General features: G+C 38.9%; 1 protein-coding gene across 2 annotated transcripts in view; it reads right to left on the minus strand.

Annotated features, from left to right (window-relative positions):
- Positions 1-14,269, minus strand: part of LOC104298189 (2-phosphoxylose phosphatase 1-like) — a 53,680-nt gene that overhangs the window by 6,175 nt on the left and 33,236 nt on the right. Inside the window, exons 1-3 of one of the 2 annotated variants that reach the window (XM_054175609.1) lie at positions 13,158-13,267; positions 9,739-9,900; positions 8,886-9,012 (exon numbers count right to left, since the gene is read on the minus strand). In XM_054175609.1, coding sequence (XP_054031584.1) covers positions 8,886-9,012; positions 9,739-9,900; positions 13,158-13,188 — 320 coding nt within the window. In that variant the 5' untranslated portion in view covers positions 13,189-13,267. Of the gene's footprint in view, positions 1-8,885; positions 9,013-9,738; positions 9,901-13,157; positions 13,268-14,269 lie in introns of those variants that run through there. The other variant, XM_054175608.1, reaches the window with a different exon arrangement.

Raw genomic sequence — 14,269 nt, forward strand, 5'->3', positions numbered from 1 at the left:
AACACCGAGGTACGAAGGAGTGCCTGGACTCCCAAGTTGAGTAGGACAAACACACAAAACAGCCGACTGAGGAACTCTCTTAAATGTCAGAAAACACCGCCTGCAGAGCTGTGTTCACAGCGTGCCCGTACAGGAGGTCACTGTACAGGCGTGCCTCAGTCAATAGAGGGGGAGTTCATTGTCATAGAATTTCATAAAGCTTGAACTGAATGTGGCCTAGTATAGGCGAACCTGCTCTGGCAGGGGGGTTGGACTAGATGTTTTGAGGTCCCTTCCAACCCCTAACATTCTGTAATTAAAACAAAAAATCTCGGGATGAAAATGTTGTGATAAACTATAGTACAACTGCCAGTTAAAAAAAAATGCAAAACCAAAATGGTATTTTCATTTTTACAAATTGAAAGTACAACCAGTTAATTTATGACATGAAATTCCTAACTTCTGTACATTGCAATTTTAACAACGTAAATGAAGATCAACATTTAACCAGTAGAGGTACACAGAAAAGGCTTTGTTCCTTCCTAAAGCAATGGAGGCTTCCTGTAACCAAACTCTGTACAGTTCACTGTTTTCACAGCTCAGCAGTGCAATCTGAAAATGGAAGAATTAAGTGAAGAAAATTATATTAAATCCACTAGCAAATAGCTTTTTAAGCTTATTACAGGACATAGCAGGGTGAGCGACCAATTTTCTAAACTCTGCACTTTAAAAAAACCTCTAAACACAAATCAACTGTCAATCACAATCTTCTTTAAACCCTCTTGTCCTGGTCTCAGCTAGAACAGCACTAATTCTGTTCAGTTATTTTACTCTTCAGCTCAGTCTCTTCACAGTGATGACACTTTCTGAAGTTCATAGCGTGTCGTCACAGACAGATGCTGCCTCTAGCAGTGACAACACAGACGGCTGGTGTTTGCTAGCAAGGATTGGGGTGCACACCAAGGTCACTACTAAATCTATTGTACTATGTTGGGGAGCTCTAAGTAAAAGGTGGCACCTGAGGGAAGGAGCAGACAGGACAGGTGACCCAGAACTGACCATCAAGGTACTCCATTCCATACACATCATATTCAATATAAAAAGCTGAGGTATCAGAAGGGTCAAGCTCCTCTTTCTCCTTCTTTTCCCCTTCTTCAGTGCCTGGTATATGAGAACTCTGTCCATTCTGCCTTTGATCCTGATCCATGAGCTCCTGAATCCAGTTTCCATCTACCACAGAGTCCAGTCTGTGACTTCCCCAGTTCATGTCCATGACACCAGTGGCGACGGTGATGTCATCAGGGGTCAAGTTCAACATTAGTTGGCATATATTAATATCTATTTTGTTTTATTGTTGTTACTTTCATTAAAGCTGATTTAGCTTTGTTTCCCAACCCATCAGTCTCTCTACCTAATTCCCTTCTCTTCCCGTTGGGAAGTTTCCTACAGAGTGTGCGTCACTGGTTTCTTAGCCAGCCGAGCCCTAACTCTTAACACCTGTTTATTTCATTAGCAAGTTCTGCAGACAGCTGTGCAAAAAGAACTACAAGAACTGCAGTGCCTTTTCTGTTGCTTTTGCTGCCTTGCTTACAAAACCATGAATTCTAACAGGATCAAACCTGTACCAATAAAACCATCAAGCAATCACTTGGGGGAAGGAAGAAAGGAAAGTATTTATCAGTGCTTTGCAAAAGATTTACCTAAAAAATGATGGACAAGGTAAAGATCCAAGAAAAAAATAACAAAATGCATGATAAATGATCAAGTTATGTAACAGTGTATGAAAAAAAAGCTTTTTGCATACATATACAGATGCAAGCTACTCAGCTTTGAGCCATATTATTTTTAAAGCTAGCACAAGTCAAGCACATGCTTACAGAAGTGAATGATGAAATATGACTGCTAGACATATTTCTGAACATAAATTCAAAGATTATTGCTTGTTAAATATGTTCCAGGGGAAGATAAAACTAAAAATCAAACAACAGCAACAAGAGCCTCTCTGCCTGAAGGAGACAGACATTAAGATACTTCCCTCCTGAATGAATCCTCCTGTAACCAAATTCTGAACATTCCAGCAATTGTCCTGTTTAACCCCATAAAGCTGAGGCAATAAAAACTGATTTTTCTCAACAACAAAACTGACAGCACCACACAGGCTACCAGCTAACAAATTATTCTCCCTCCCCACCCCACCGTTCCTCTTTTCTTCAGAATATGAATCCTCCTGTTGAATTGGCCAATTTACAGATGCCGCAGGAGATGGAGTATCTAGGCAACACCGCTCAGACTGCTGGGGCTGGTTGAGCAGGAAGCAAAGAAAATTACTCAGTTGTGTAGTTGAAAAGACTGAAATAGCCTTAAAATTTTACTTCCATAAAAGTTAACAGGCAATAAAAATGAGATAAAAAGATATTCTTCTGTAATTTGCCGCTAAGCTGCAAAACTCAGGAAATGTATTAATAACATAAATATTTCAAATTCTGTCTGCATGGCTTCTCACCTAACACCATCAGCAGGAGCCATACTTCCTCTTCAAGATTAAAAATGGGAAATCAGTATCTTAATTTTTAATGCTTGATAATTTGCTAATTTTCTTTTTGTAAAATAGGTTTTATCAGTAACAAAACCGAGGGTGCTTTTCCCTCAGACAATTAATTCAGCTTATTGTTTTTGCTATTTACAAACTAAACACTGGGATAACAGATTCTAGATTTAATAGCGTGGTTTTCACACACTAGCATTAATGTGGATCAATGCTTAAATCCTTAGTCAACATTTAAATGTCTTATTTATAAAGGTCTTAAAACGCTTTAATACTGAAATGTCATCTCCTATGCCTACACCCTAAGCAGCGTAAAGGGGAAGAAACCACACAGTGCTACTCTATAAGCTATTTGTGTATTGCTGCAAGCAACTGAGCTGACAACCTTCAGTAACAATTTCCTTCTTCCTTGAGGAGTTTAGATACAAAATCTGCAGAGGTATTTGAATATATATATATATATATATATATATTTTTTTTTTTTACAAGAAACAAAGACTAACTTGCTGGTTGCTCCAAATTAGCTCAGCAAAGTGAGAAATACAGTACCAGAGTGGGCACGTGCACATGATACCTCAGAAAATCTCCTGAGAGATTTTGGATGGCTTGACTGTAAGGGCACAAAATATTGTGTCAGAAACATGCAAGCAAATACATTTATTGTATCTATTACCTACACACACAGATATGAAATAAAACTCATGCAGCTTAGCACTAAATTCAAACATGTTATATAGAAAAGCCTCAAGTTCTGCACAGCAACACAGAAACTTCAATATAGGACATTTTTGCACCTCACCCCCATGTCACTAAGTGAATCTAAGACTTCAAGGTTGGAGTTTCAGAGGTGCTATGGGAGGCCTTGGGGCTTTCTGCCCCTGAAAAAAGTGATGCTCAGGCTCTTTGAGTGCATGAAAGCCTCTTTTGGTAAGAGGTTGGAGCATTGAGCTAATTGCCTTTGTAATAACAACATCAACAATAACAATAGAAAGAATCACAGCATGAAGACCTAATAGTTAATTCAGAGAGCAAAAAGAAAACTATCCTTGCTTCTCAGGACTACTTGTTTTGGGACCATACAGGAACATAATGCTATTGATTCATTCTACTTTTGAAAGAATTTCTTAAGAGCCAAAACTGTTTTTATTAAAGAATTAAAACATAAATAGAAATCAGATCTACAGAGTTTTGTTCCTTCTCTAGACCTAAGATGCAAATCAGCCCAAACAAAGCTAATTTTGGTTAAAATTCCCCACCCCTCCATCCTTTTGTTTAGTCATATAAGGACTGCTTTTTACCAGAATTCATTGCTCAATTGGAACAGGCTGTGATTCCTTTAACAGTCTTTCCTATCTAAGCTATTGGACCACTGAACTATTGTCTTATTTCTCCTCCTCGTGCTGTAAAACGAAGTACAGTGTAAGCCACATTTCTTCCACCAACCTGACAGTGAACAAACCGCAGCGCTGAACCTGTCCTCTGACTCATTAAACCAAATATTCTTTTGAACCACCTACAAATTTGGGACTGGGACAGTCTATAAAGTTGATCTAATTAAGATGCAGTACAGAATTTATGAAACAATTTACACTTTCATAAAAATTCAAGGGTGGCATCAATAATGTACTTTCACCATAACATGCAAAGCTATAGACACAAAAAATATGTTGGTCAAGGTTATGATTGAAAGAGAAATTGCAACAGAAGAACTACTTTAATTATTGAGATCAATTACTAAGAGTCATTTATTTAACAGTTCAAACTGAATAATTAATCAAGCAGAAAACTATGGCAGATCATGGATGCTTCACAGAATTCAGAAGGATTAGAATTTTTATTTATCTGTTACTGCACAGTGATGTCCTCGCACAGCTCTCAAGTTTTGCAGGAGATCTATATCCCTCAGGAATGAACTTTTGGAGGTTGATATAGACACAAATGAGATACTGACTTTTTTTAATTATTTTTTTTTTCCACTTCCCAAACAGCTTTATCTATGCACATGTCACTTTCATTAGAAAATGCAGAATTTGCAAAAGCCAAGAGGACCAGCCTTCTCACAAGGAGCTGCAGAACCCTCAAAGTGACACTCAGTGAGTAAATGTGACCATGCCAGGCAGACATCAAGCATTTCACAAATTAACTGTGCCTTTCAGTAACCATATCAAACCAGATGCTGTCTGCTAACTACACCAAAAGCAAGTCCCTTTTCTCTTGAAAAAGTAAAACAATTATTCTATAACTTCAACTAAAAACAAAATGTGTTTTCCATGAAGTCCAAGTAGATAAAAAAGTGTTAGATCAAAGGACTACACTGTTTCCTCTTTAGAAGGAGCCACTAAAATCAACAACAGATTACAAGAGTCTAAACACCCTTGTTTAGACCCTTAAGACAGCATCAGTACTGTTGGGACTTGCTCATAAAGCTCTTCCAGCTTTTACATTTCTATAGCAAACTCTATGGTGATTCAGTCTACTTCAATGCTCTGAGTCATTAAAGTCAGAGACGACCTCAGCCGAGGATCGTGTTTTGACCTCACTCCAAGTCAAAGCTACACCTCCTTTAGTGCACAGGACAATAATTGGCCCCTCTCACACTTTTCCTTCTTATTTCTTGGTCAGTTTCCATTCATGCATACAGAACTTAAAAATTCAAATATTTGTCACTAAGCTTCTTATGATTAACATCAACACCTCTCAAAATGCCTCAGAGCATATGCCAATTAACCCAGCATATTAGCAAATTATAGCAGCCTTCTGAAATTATTTTAGCATCTTGCAAAATGCATTTCTTCTGTCTCACATACCAACTGAGTGAAGAAACACTGCATATGATTTTGCTTTTGACACTATAGATGCACAACACAAAGGGAAAAAGAAATGGGAGATTAATTAATTTCTCACACACACACACATAAGCAAACACTAAAATGAAAGGATTTTCATAACATCATTCAATTAATTTTTTTGGAGGGGGAAAAAAAAACCCAAACAAGCCATTGTTGAGTTCCCTTTGGAAATTTGCATCCAGAACAATGAAAATAATAATATTAATTGAAGCTTTAGATGGAAGAAATCTCAAATGCATTTAATCCATTTGCTTATATTCACTCCAAATGTCTATGTCACAATCCATAATTCACAATACTGAATCGTGACCTCAAGGCTGTTTTGCATACCCATTAGAGGTCCATGGGGCTGTAGCATAATCTGCTTAATTAATGAATTCCATCAGCTGAGTGCCAAGTCAAATAAAGAACAGACTGAGTATGAGCAGCATACTGATCTGAAACAGAAGTCCAGAAAGCTTAAACAAGCCAGACTTTCGATCAGATATCTCAGCTTAATTACACAGCAGCAAGAAACCCTCTATTCAAAGGCAGCAATTATACACCTTGTAATATTCTCAACGTAAATACATTTACAATCAAGCACCACATTTACATCACAAAAAGCCAGAAGCAGCAAATAGCTTCCTGATGTTAAAGTAATAAACGTTCCACCCAAATAATGGCAGAAACAGTAACAATTCCAGCTTTATTCAGAAAGGTCAGCTTCAACACATCTGGACAGCATGGCACAGAGCCAACTCCTTTAACCTTCCTGCTGCCCTTTCCAAGCTGGCCAGAAGCTTCTATTTTACATGAACTTTTGTTCTCTAGGAGACAAGGTCTTTTTGGTTCTCCACTCATTTTTAGTGGCTGTGAATAGTAGTTAGTGGATATATCATCTATACATTATGTTCTAACGCTTCATACATCAGTAACAGTCAAGGGTATCTACAAATCCCGACACTATGCCCTCTTAACTGCTTGTCATGGTCAGTCTGTAGCACTGTCAAAAGCTGCACTACTTTGTTGCCTTTTATGGACAGTTTTCTCTGCCTACAGGGCCCCTACATTGTATTCCTTATCTAAAACTGAAGTGAAAATAGCTGTAAAAACTCTGACAAATCCAAAACTAAGGTCTTGTGTGGCACTATAATATTTAGAAATACAGCTATTCACAACTTGCAGTTGACATCTTTGCAATAAAGTTTCCTCACACACATTCCAAGGTGACTGATACTGAGCAAGATCAGGAGAACAGAGCCTTTAAGAACTCCAGAAGGAATCGGCATCTATTTCTTTACACAGTATTTCATGCAGGTCATTAAAAGTGTTATCATCCCTATTAGCAAATGATTCATTTTTCATCTTGTTAAAGAAATTCATTGCCTACGCAACTCCATGGCAGAGATAGCTGGGGTTTGGTCTCCTGTCTGCAGTCTCAGGGGCGTGCATCTAATTTTAGAAAGGCAGCTGGTGTGCAGCAGGCACAGAACACTGCTGGGGATGGGCATCTCTCAAAGAAGTCAAACTTCTCTTGGAGGATGTTAGGTAAGACCATTGAATGCCACTGCTTGACAAACCAAGCTGATCATAGATTTTACAGGTATTGGATGAAGCCATACTTAGTTTCAACTATTCTTTCATACTACTTCAGCATAACTTAGTAACATTACAGCTGTGCAATATTACTGCTGCCAGAAACTGACAAGCAGATATGAAAATGGGTCCATTTTCTCAAACAGAATTGCAATAGGCCAGCTAATCACAAACCTGTAAAGGTACCATAATCCATCTATCTTCTTCAGAGAGAATCTTTTGTTAAAAGCCGACTGAGGAAAAACTGAAAGGACAGGTAATTTCAAACAAAGGTAAAATCATAAATGCTACTGATGACTAGAAGCTACTAAAATGTTAAAGGAATACAGCTCAATAATCTACCAAAACAAGAAATGTATATTTGATTTAGAGGACACAGTCTCAAGCTGTGCCAGGGGAGGTTTAGGCTGAAGGTGAGGAGAAAGTTCTTCCCAGAAAGAGTAATCGGCCATTGGAATGTGCTGCCCAGGGAGGTGGTGGAGTCCCCGACCCTGGTGGTGTTCAAGAGGATTGGATGTGGCATTTGGAGTCATGGTTCAGTTGTCATGAGGTATTGTGTGATAGGTTGGACTTGATGATCTTTGAGGTCTTTTCCAACCTTATTGATTCTATGTATATAAGTGAGAAATGCACTTTCAGTATGATGTTAACACTTGCAGCATGGCAGAGTAAAGTCAATTCTGAGTAATTCTACACCACAAAAGAAATGTCATTTCCTTAAAGACAGAAGAGATTACATGCTATATTTATGGTATATCTACACTGCTTTGTATGCCTCCTGCCCCGAGTAATGTATGCAAGTATACAGAGAAGACGCGTACCCCAGTCCCTGAAATCACCACTGACACTGCTGAGTGGGCAGCAGCATGAAGGTGTAAATTTGCCCAGAGGTTTTCATAACACACCTGATAGAAAAATATCAATAAAAACTTTTACCTGTAAGAATTCAGCATGTTCACTGGGAAGTCCTCAATTTGAAAAATAATACAAAATAAACAAAAAAGAGAAATAAAAAGACAAAAAAAAAAATCCCACAAAAAGAAACCACAAACCCAACACCACAGATCCTACTTCAAAGGAGCAAAATAAATGTATACAAGCAGAGACGAAGTATGGTGATATGGTGGTTTACATTATCAGTTTATTTCTACTGCCCGACATCACAACTAATCTTTATCAATGAGCAAAGTGCAAGCAAGAAAGGTTCTTCCATGAGGAAAAGAAGAAATTCAAACCCTATCTACAGTTCAGACTGTTTCAGGTGTGAAGGCAAGTATGGCCAAACTACAACGACATGATGTTAGGCAGAAGCACACCACACTGAAACAGAAACGGAAATAATGCTCTAATAGCAGTCAGACACAAATATCTCACAGACAATTTTAAACAGCGAGTAGGAACTACTCAATGGCGGTTTTCAAGTAACAAATTTTTGTTCAACTTCTAAGACTTAAATGGACACCCCCCATTTTTTCCCCTGAACTTTGATACTCTGGTAACCTGTATTTCTGAAGAGTAAAAAAAAATTAAAATCTAAACCACCAATCTTAGTTTTCTTAGTGATGAGCTCAGACCTTTTTGTTTTCACACAACAGGAAGGATGCTCAGCTGAAATGGAAGAGACGTACTCAAAAACTGTACTTACATTCTGAAAAATGTGTAAAAGAAGAATGTTACCCTAAAGGTTCAATTTAGTAGATTTTGCTTTTTTAATATACCAAGAATTTCTTCTGGCCTGCACGGGCAAAGGACCCTGTTTCAAAGGAACTCCCTTACGCCACTGATACAGGAGTTGCTTTTCAAATCCTTGACAACACACACAAAGATTAGAAGTCACAATGTAGTTCAAGCTGTGCAAATTGTTTTCTGAAGAGGAACAAAATACTTATCAGGCAAAACACTCACTCAGGAATGATAAGAGCCAAGAATTTTACCTGCTAGGCACCAACATACAGTCGATGTCAGGTCTCTTTGTCTTGGGAATGGCATATAGCGGATACCTATCACCATGTCGAATCAACACTTGAACTGACACAAGCTTAAAATAATGAGGTGCATGACCTAAAGTGGAGAAAGAAGAAAAAAAAAGAGTGGGGGAAAAAAAAAAAACAACAACATTTTAAAAGTTAAGTAAATGTCATCTAAATGCTTCTTCTTGCACATGTAATTAGCTTGATAGCTTTGGCATTGCAATGAAAGAAAACCCCAATTAGAAATGATACTTATTGTCCCCAAAACATTTCACCTTTATTTTGCAATATAACTTATGCAAGACTCAATTTCTTAGCACATGCTTCATAGTACATCTAAATCCAACAGCTGTACAAGTATTGAATTCTGCCAACACAATAAGATTATCCCACTTCAATGACACGTCTTCCAGACCTCTGTCATAATGAGGAATTTTGCAGCATGTCCAATTTGGAGCTTTTTGATAGACCAGTCTGTAATTTATTTTACACGCATTAGTGGGATGTTCTAAGAAGGGAGATCGTTCAGACTAACTTGCTGCTGCAGTCACTATAGGGAAAAGAAAGCAAATGTGCCTTCCAGCTGACTATTCCTAATGGTTTGGGACATGGTTTAGTGGTGACCTGCAACGCTAGGTTAACAGTTGGACTCAATGATCTTAAGTCTTTACAACCTAATTGATTCTATAATTCAGCAGCCAGATGGTGTTTGCTGTGCCTTCTCCAAGCACCAAAGAACTGACAGTGCAGTTACTGTTTTCAGTGACAGCACACAGAAACAAGCATGTGAAGTGTTGTTGACATTGACCAAGCTTACCTTCCATGCTGCGTTCAGCAATGCTGGGAATATTGCAGTAAACACGAGCTTCATAAATGGGATCTATTGCAGGAGGCTCAGTCAGGAAATCAGGCATTATTCTCTTTCGGCTCTTAGGATTCAACCCATCTTCCCTGATGGGGTTTACCGGAATTAAATGCACTGAAAGGCAGAAAATACACATCGAATTCCTTTAGGAGGGTTTAAGGACATACAGGATTATAACTCTTTTCTTTTAAAATAATCGTGCACAAAGGCTATGGTTTCTATGAAAGGATGCCACTCTACATGATAGATCTTTGCTGTGAATTTTTCATGATTCACATAGTTCAGAAGGCAACCCCATATAGCTCTTTTGCATAGTCAGTGCTAAGAGTCCAGGAATGCATCTGGACGTAGAACTCTGATAGCCTTTTGCTATCTTCTTGAGGCTGCTTTTTCTGTCAGTCTCTCATGAAACTCTAAGAACATGAGTAGGAAGGAAAGGGCTATAAGAAGCCCAGTTGTCCCTCATCACTTTAGCTTGAAAACTGGTGTTGAAGGACTTCAGCAAAAGAAACAAGACAGCTGTGATGATGGGACTGCAAACCACTGGGAAAACAAAATAGTCAAGATTGAAGGGGCTGAATGGCCCATCATTTCCCTTATGAATCCTCACTCCTACACAACTACCTCAGCAGCAAGAAATACACTGACTTATCTAAAGTAAATAAACGCAAAATATTTGTTGAAATGAAACCAAGAGTACCATGAAAACTGTCAAACACAAAGAAATGGAACTAAAGCTTACACAAAAGCAGGGAAATTAAAAGAAATACCAGTACAAAATCTTCTGACATGTAAAACCATGCTGAATCCCTGAAGGTTTTCAAGGCCAGGCTGGATGTGGCTCTGAGCAACCTGATCTAGTATGTGGTCCCTTCCAACCCTAACAGTTCTATGATTCTATGAAGACCAGAGTTGTACTGACAATGTCTCTTTACCTTGACTTGATGTGAAAGCACTATTTATTACAAGTATAGTCTTGTCATAAATTAACAAATACCCATGTTGTTTTTCCTATTGGTATTTTCTAGTATTCGAACAAGAAGATTTAAAGGTGAAATGAGAAAAAGTGTTCATATTTTTACCCCTCTGAGACTTCTCCAGTGAGAAGGGGGGAAAAAAGGATGGGGACAAATTAAATAAATAAAAATAAGGCAAGAGAACAAATTTCAAATTACAATTTTACTAATTCTTCTGGGCCAGCTGCACCTTGACTACCACTCCTATCTTTAGAGGCGATTTTTTCCACAATTCAGCTGTAAAAGGAAAACCAACTAAGGCAGCAAACTGAAGCGATGCACACAAAGATTGTAAGAGCACGTAGCCATTAATCTAATGCAGACTCTTCATTCTTACAGTACAATACACTACAGTCCAAATATTTTTGCCTTTGCCTGCCAAAACCAGAACTCAGGCATTTTCCATGCTCTTGCTAGTGCTGTTGGCATGGTTAATACCCACAAAGTGCAGTGACTTTAACTTCTCCTTCAGCCCTTTCAGTTTTTGCACTCAACTGCCCACAGGACCGTGCTTGGCAAGAACATCAAACTGTCACTTTGCCTGTGGCCACTCAAATTGCAGAGCTCAGCTGCCATTCCAGCATTTATCCATCAGATTCATTTCTTCACTCCTTCCATGCTAAGGCTCATCTTATTGCGGGACATTGCAAACCACTGACCAAGAAAATGGCGGTAACACAGAGCCTTGGCTGATAACTTGAAGGGGGCTTGCAGTAAATTAGTGTTTGGGGTATAATCCAAAGCCTAATGATGTTATAACAGGTGCTGGACTCTGCAAATCAAACAGCATTACAAGACACTAGTTGCCTAATGAATATATATGGAAAATTAAAGGTCTCTTGGTCAAGTTTCCTAGCCAGAAAGCATTAAAGAGCAACTCTCAGCTTTTCGTTAACAGTTTTCATTAGCGCAACCCCTGCTGCTGCCATCACTGTCATAACAGTTAGTATGGTTCATACCTAACCAGCACACCTACAAACAGTATTGGGCTGACACAGATCATCATATGGAGCCGAAATCAATCTTTTTTCCAAACTCTCTTCCGCTCTTTCAGTTGTAAATCATTATGGGATCAAAATTCGTTCAGATACTTTTTACACATTTTGGAGTTTTACATTATTTCATATGACTTGCTATATTAGTTTGCAGATACACTTGCCCAAAACAGAAGCCTGCCATCAGGTATCTAGTCATACTTAAATCTTTGATTAGGGCAGTTTCAGCATAGGATTTTTACATCAGTGTGCCTTTCAAAGTCCCTGTTTCACTATAACAGGAATGCAACAATGTAAACCAGAAATGAGACAGATGTTTATGTGCATCTCCCACAGCCAAGGCAGCTAACAAAATATATCTGAAACCCATTTGGTGATCTAACTGGAAACTCTGCCAACACTGAGACTATTAAGGATGCATCTATAATATCACAGAGGTACTTTGACAACAGAAAGGAAAGAAGTATTTTTATTCCCTAATATTAATAATCTGATTTTTTTAAAGTGAAGAAGCTGCATGGAAGCTATCTAGGAAAAAAAGCTGAAGCCTTAGTGCAAGAATAAAACAAAGCAGACTTCAATTTAACTCTCCTCAATGAGCCATCAAGTTAAAATTGTTTGAAACATGAAGTAAAACCAAACACCTGAGCTGGTAGCAGACAAAAGTAAGACCTCACTCAACAGTCAAACAGCAAATGATGTCCTATGAGAGACAGCAGGGGACAAGGCACATGGAGTAATAGCTAAAAGCTACTGTGCAATCCCTCCTGCAAGAATTTTCACAGTTAACTTTTTAACAAAGAAACGTCTTTATGAACAAACCCAACTGCTTCCAAAATATTGTGACATATGGTTTTACTTTCAGTGTACATTAAGCATGACCTATTTAAAGAGCAAGAAACTAATTCACCCAGCTTCCATACCTCACCAACAGTCCCTGAATGCTACAAGAGACACCAAAAAAGACAAATAAAAGACAAAGACAGAAAATTTTCTAAGGCAGAAACACAATAATTCAGAAGTGCTTTCAGTGTAGTAACTGTAATAATTACTGCGTAGCAACTAATGCCCTCTGAAGAATGTCAAGTTTATAAAATCTGCTATTGTATGCAGAAGCCCAAGCAGGGAGCCAGTCTAATATGAATTAAGGCTACAAAACAGACCTGGATTTGGCAGAATTCACTACAGCAGAAAAACAAAGTAAAGCCCAGCTCATGTAGAAGAAACACCAAATTAAATGCTAAATCACTCCATCACCAGTTTCTCTCTCTTCTGCAAGTCCATCTTCAGCTTGAAAAACAAAAGTTACCACCACTCTTTACCAAGAAGAAATAGACTAATCTGTGAAAAAAAAATTTACCTAGAAGCAGAAACATAGGCAATAAAATCATTTTCCACTTCTGTTTTCCCGTATAGGTCCAATCAGCCCAAGAAGCAGCAGCAGCAGCACACGTAGCCACGTTAGTCTCCATTTTCTGACTAAACAGAGACCTGAAGTTTTCATCGTTTATATAAACAGAAAGTTCTTTCAGCCCCATGCAAACATACTCTTTAAAACAGTCACATGGTCATGAAGCCACAGCACAGAAATGGAAAAACCCAAATCACCCCACTGTAGGTGACCTTATGCTGGTGGGTAAAAAAAATCAAGTGCGCATGTCAGCAAAAATAGTTATTTATCCATCTTCCATCTTTTTTTTTTAATCCCTTCTCCTTTCTGCTCCTAGCAGGAGACTACCAAGGCTGCCTCATACAAAGAACACTCAGACCTCTGCAATTCTGATGCTGAGCATAGATGTCTCCTCTAGTTGCTCTCCCCTCTTAAAAAAATGGAAGCTTGAAGAGGAGTGTAGGGAAAAACAACCATGAATGCATCAAAACAGCTGAGATGGGGGAGAAAAGTGAAGATGTGTGCAGCAAGACAAACTCAGGAAGAAGCAGAAAGGGCACACATGGGCTGAAGAGCATGTAGCAACACATCAGGGAAGGTGCAGGCTGCCGGCGTGGCCGTGAGGCAGCTCGTACTCAGCTGTTGCAGATGGCTCCACGCTTTAAAAATTTCTTACCCCAGTGCTGCTACCTGCTCTAAGCACCACTCCAAAGAAAAGAAAAGAAAAAATAAAGGGGGGGGGGGGGGGGGGGGGGGGGGGAAGGGGGAAAGAGTGAAGGGAGCTCTGGAGGTGGCAGGTACAGAAAGAATCAGAAATTGGTGGGGGTTGGAAGAGACCTCCAGAAATTATCTAGTGCAACCTGCCTGATAAAGCAGGGTCACCCAGGTCAGGTTGCCCAAGATCATTATCCAGGCAGGCTGGGAATCTCTCCAGAGAAGACTCCACAGCCTCTCTGTGCAGCCTGTTCCAGTGTTCCAAAGAAGAATGTTGCAGGGCTAGGGATAAACACTTAAATTTAACCTAGAATAGCAACAATAAAAAGCTCTAGCTTGTCAGGGGGTTGACAAGGCAAAGAAGGTTC

Source organism: Dryobates pubescens, chromosome 32, assembly GCF_014839835.1.
Source record: "Dryobates pubescens isolate bDryPub1 chromosome 32, bDryPub1.pri, whole genome shotgun sequence".
Lineage (NCBI taxonomy): Eukaryota > Metazoa > Chordata > Aves > Piciformes > Picidae > Dryobates > Dryobates pubescens.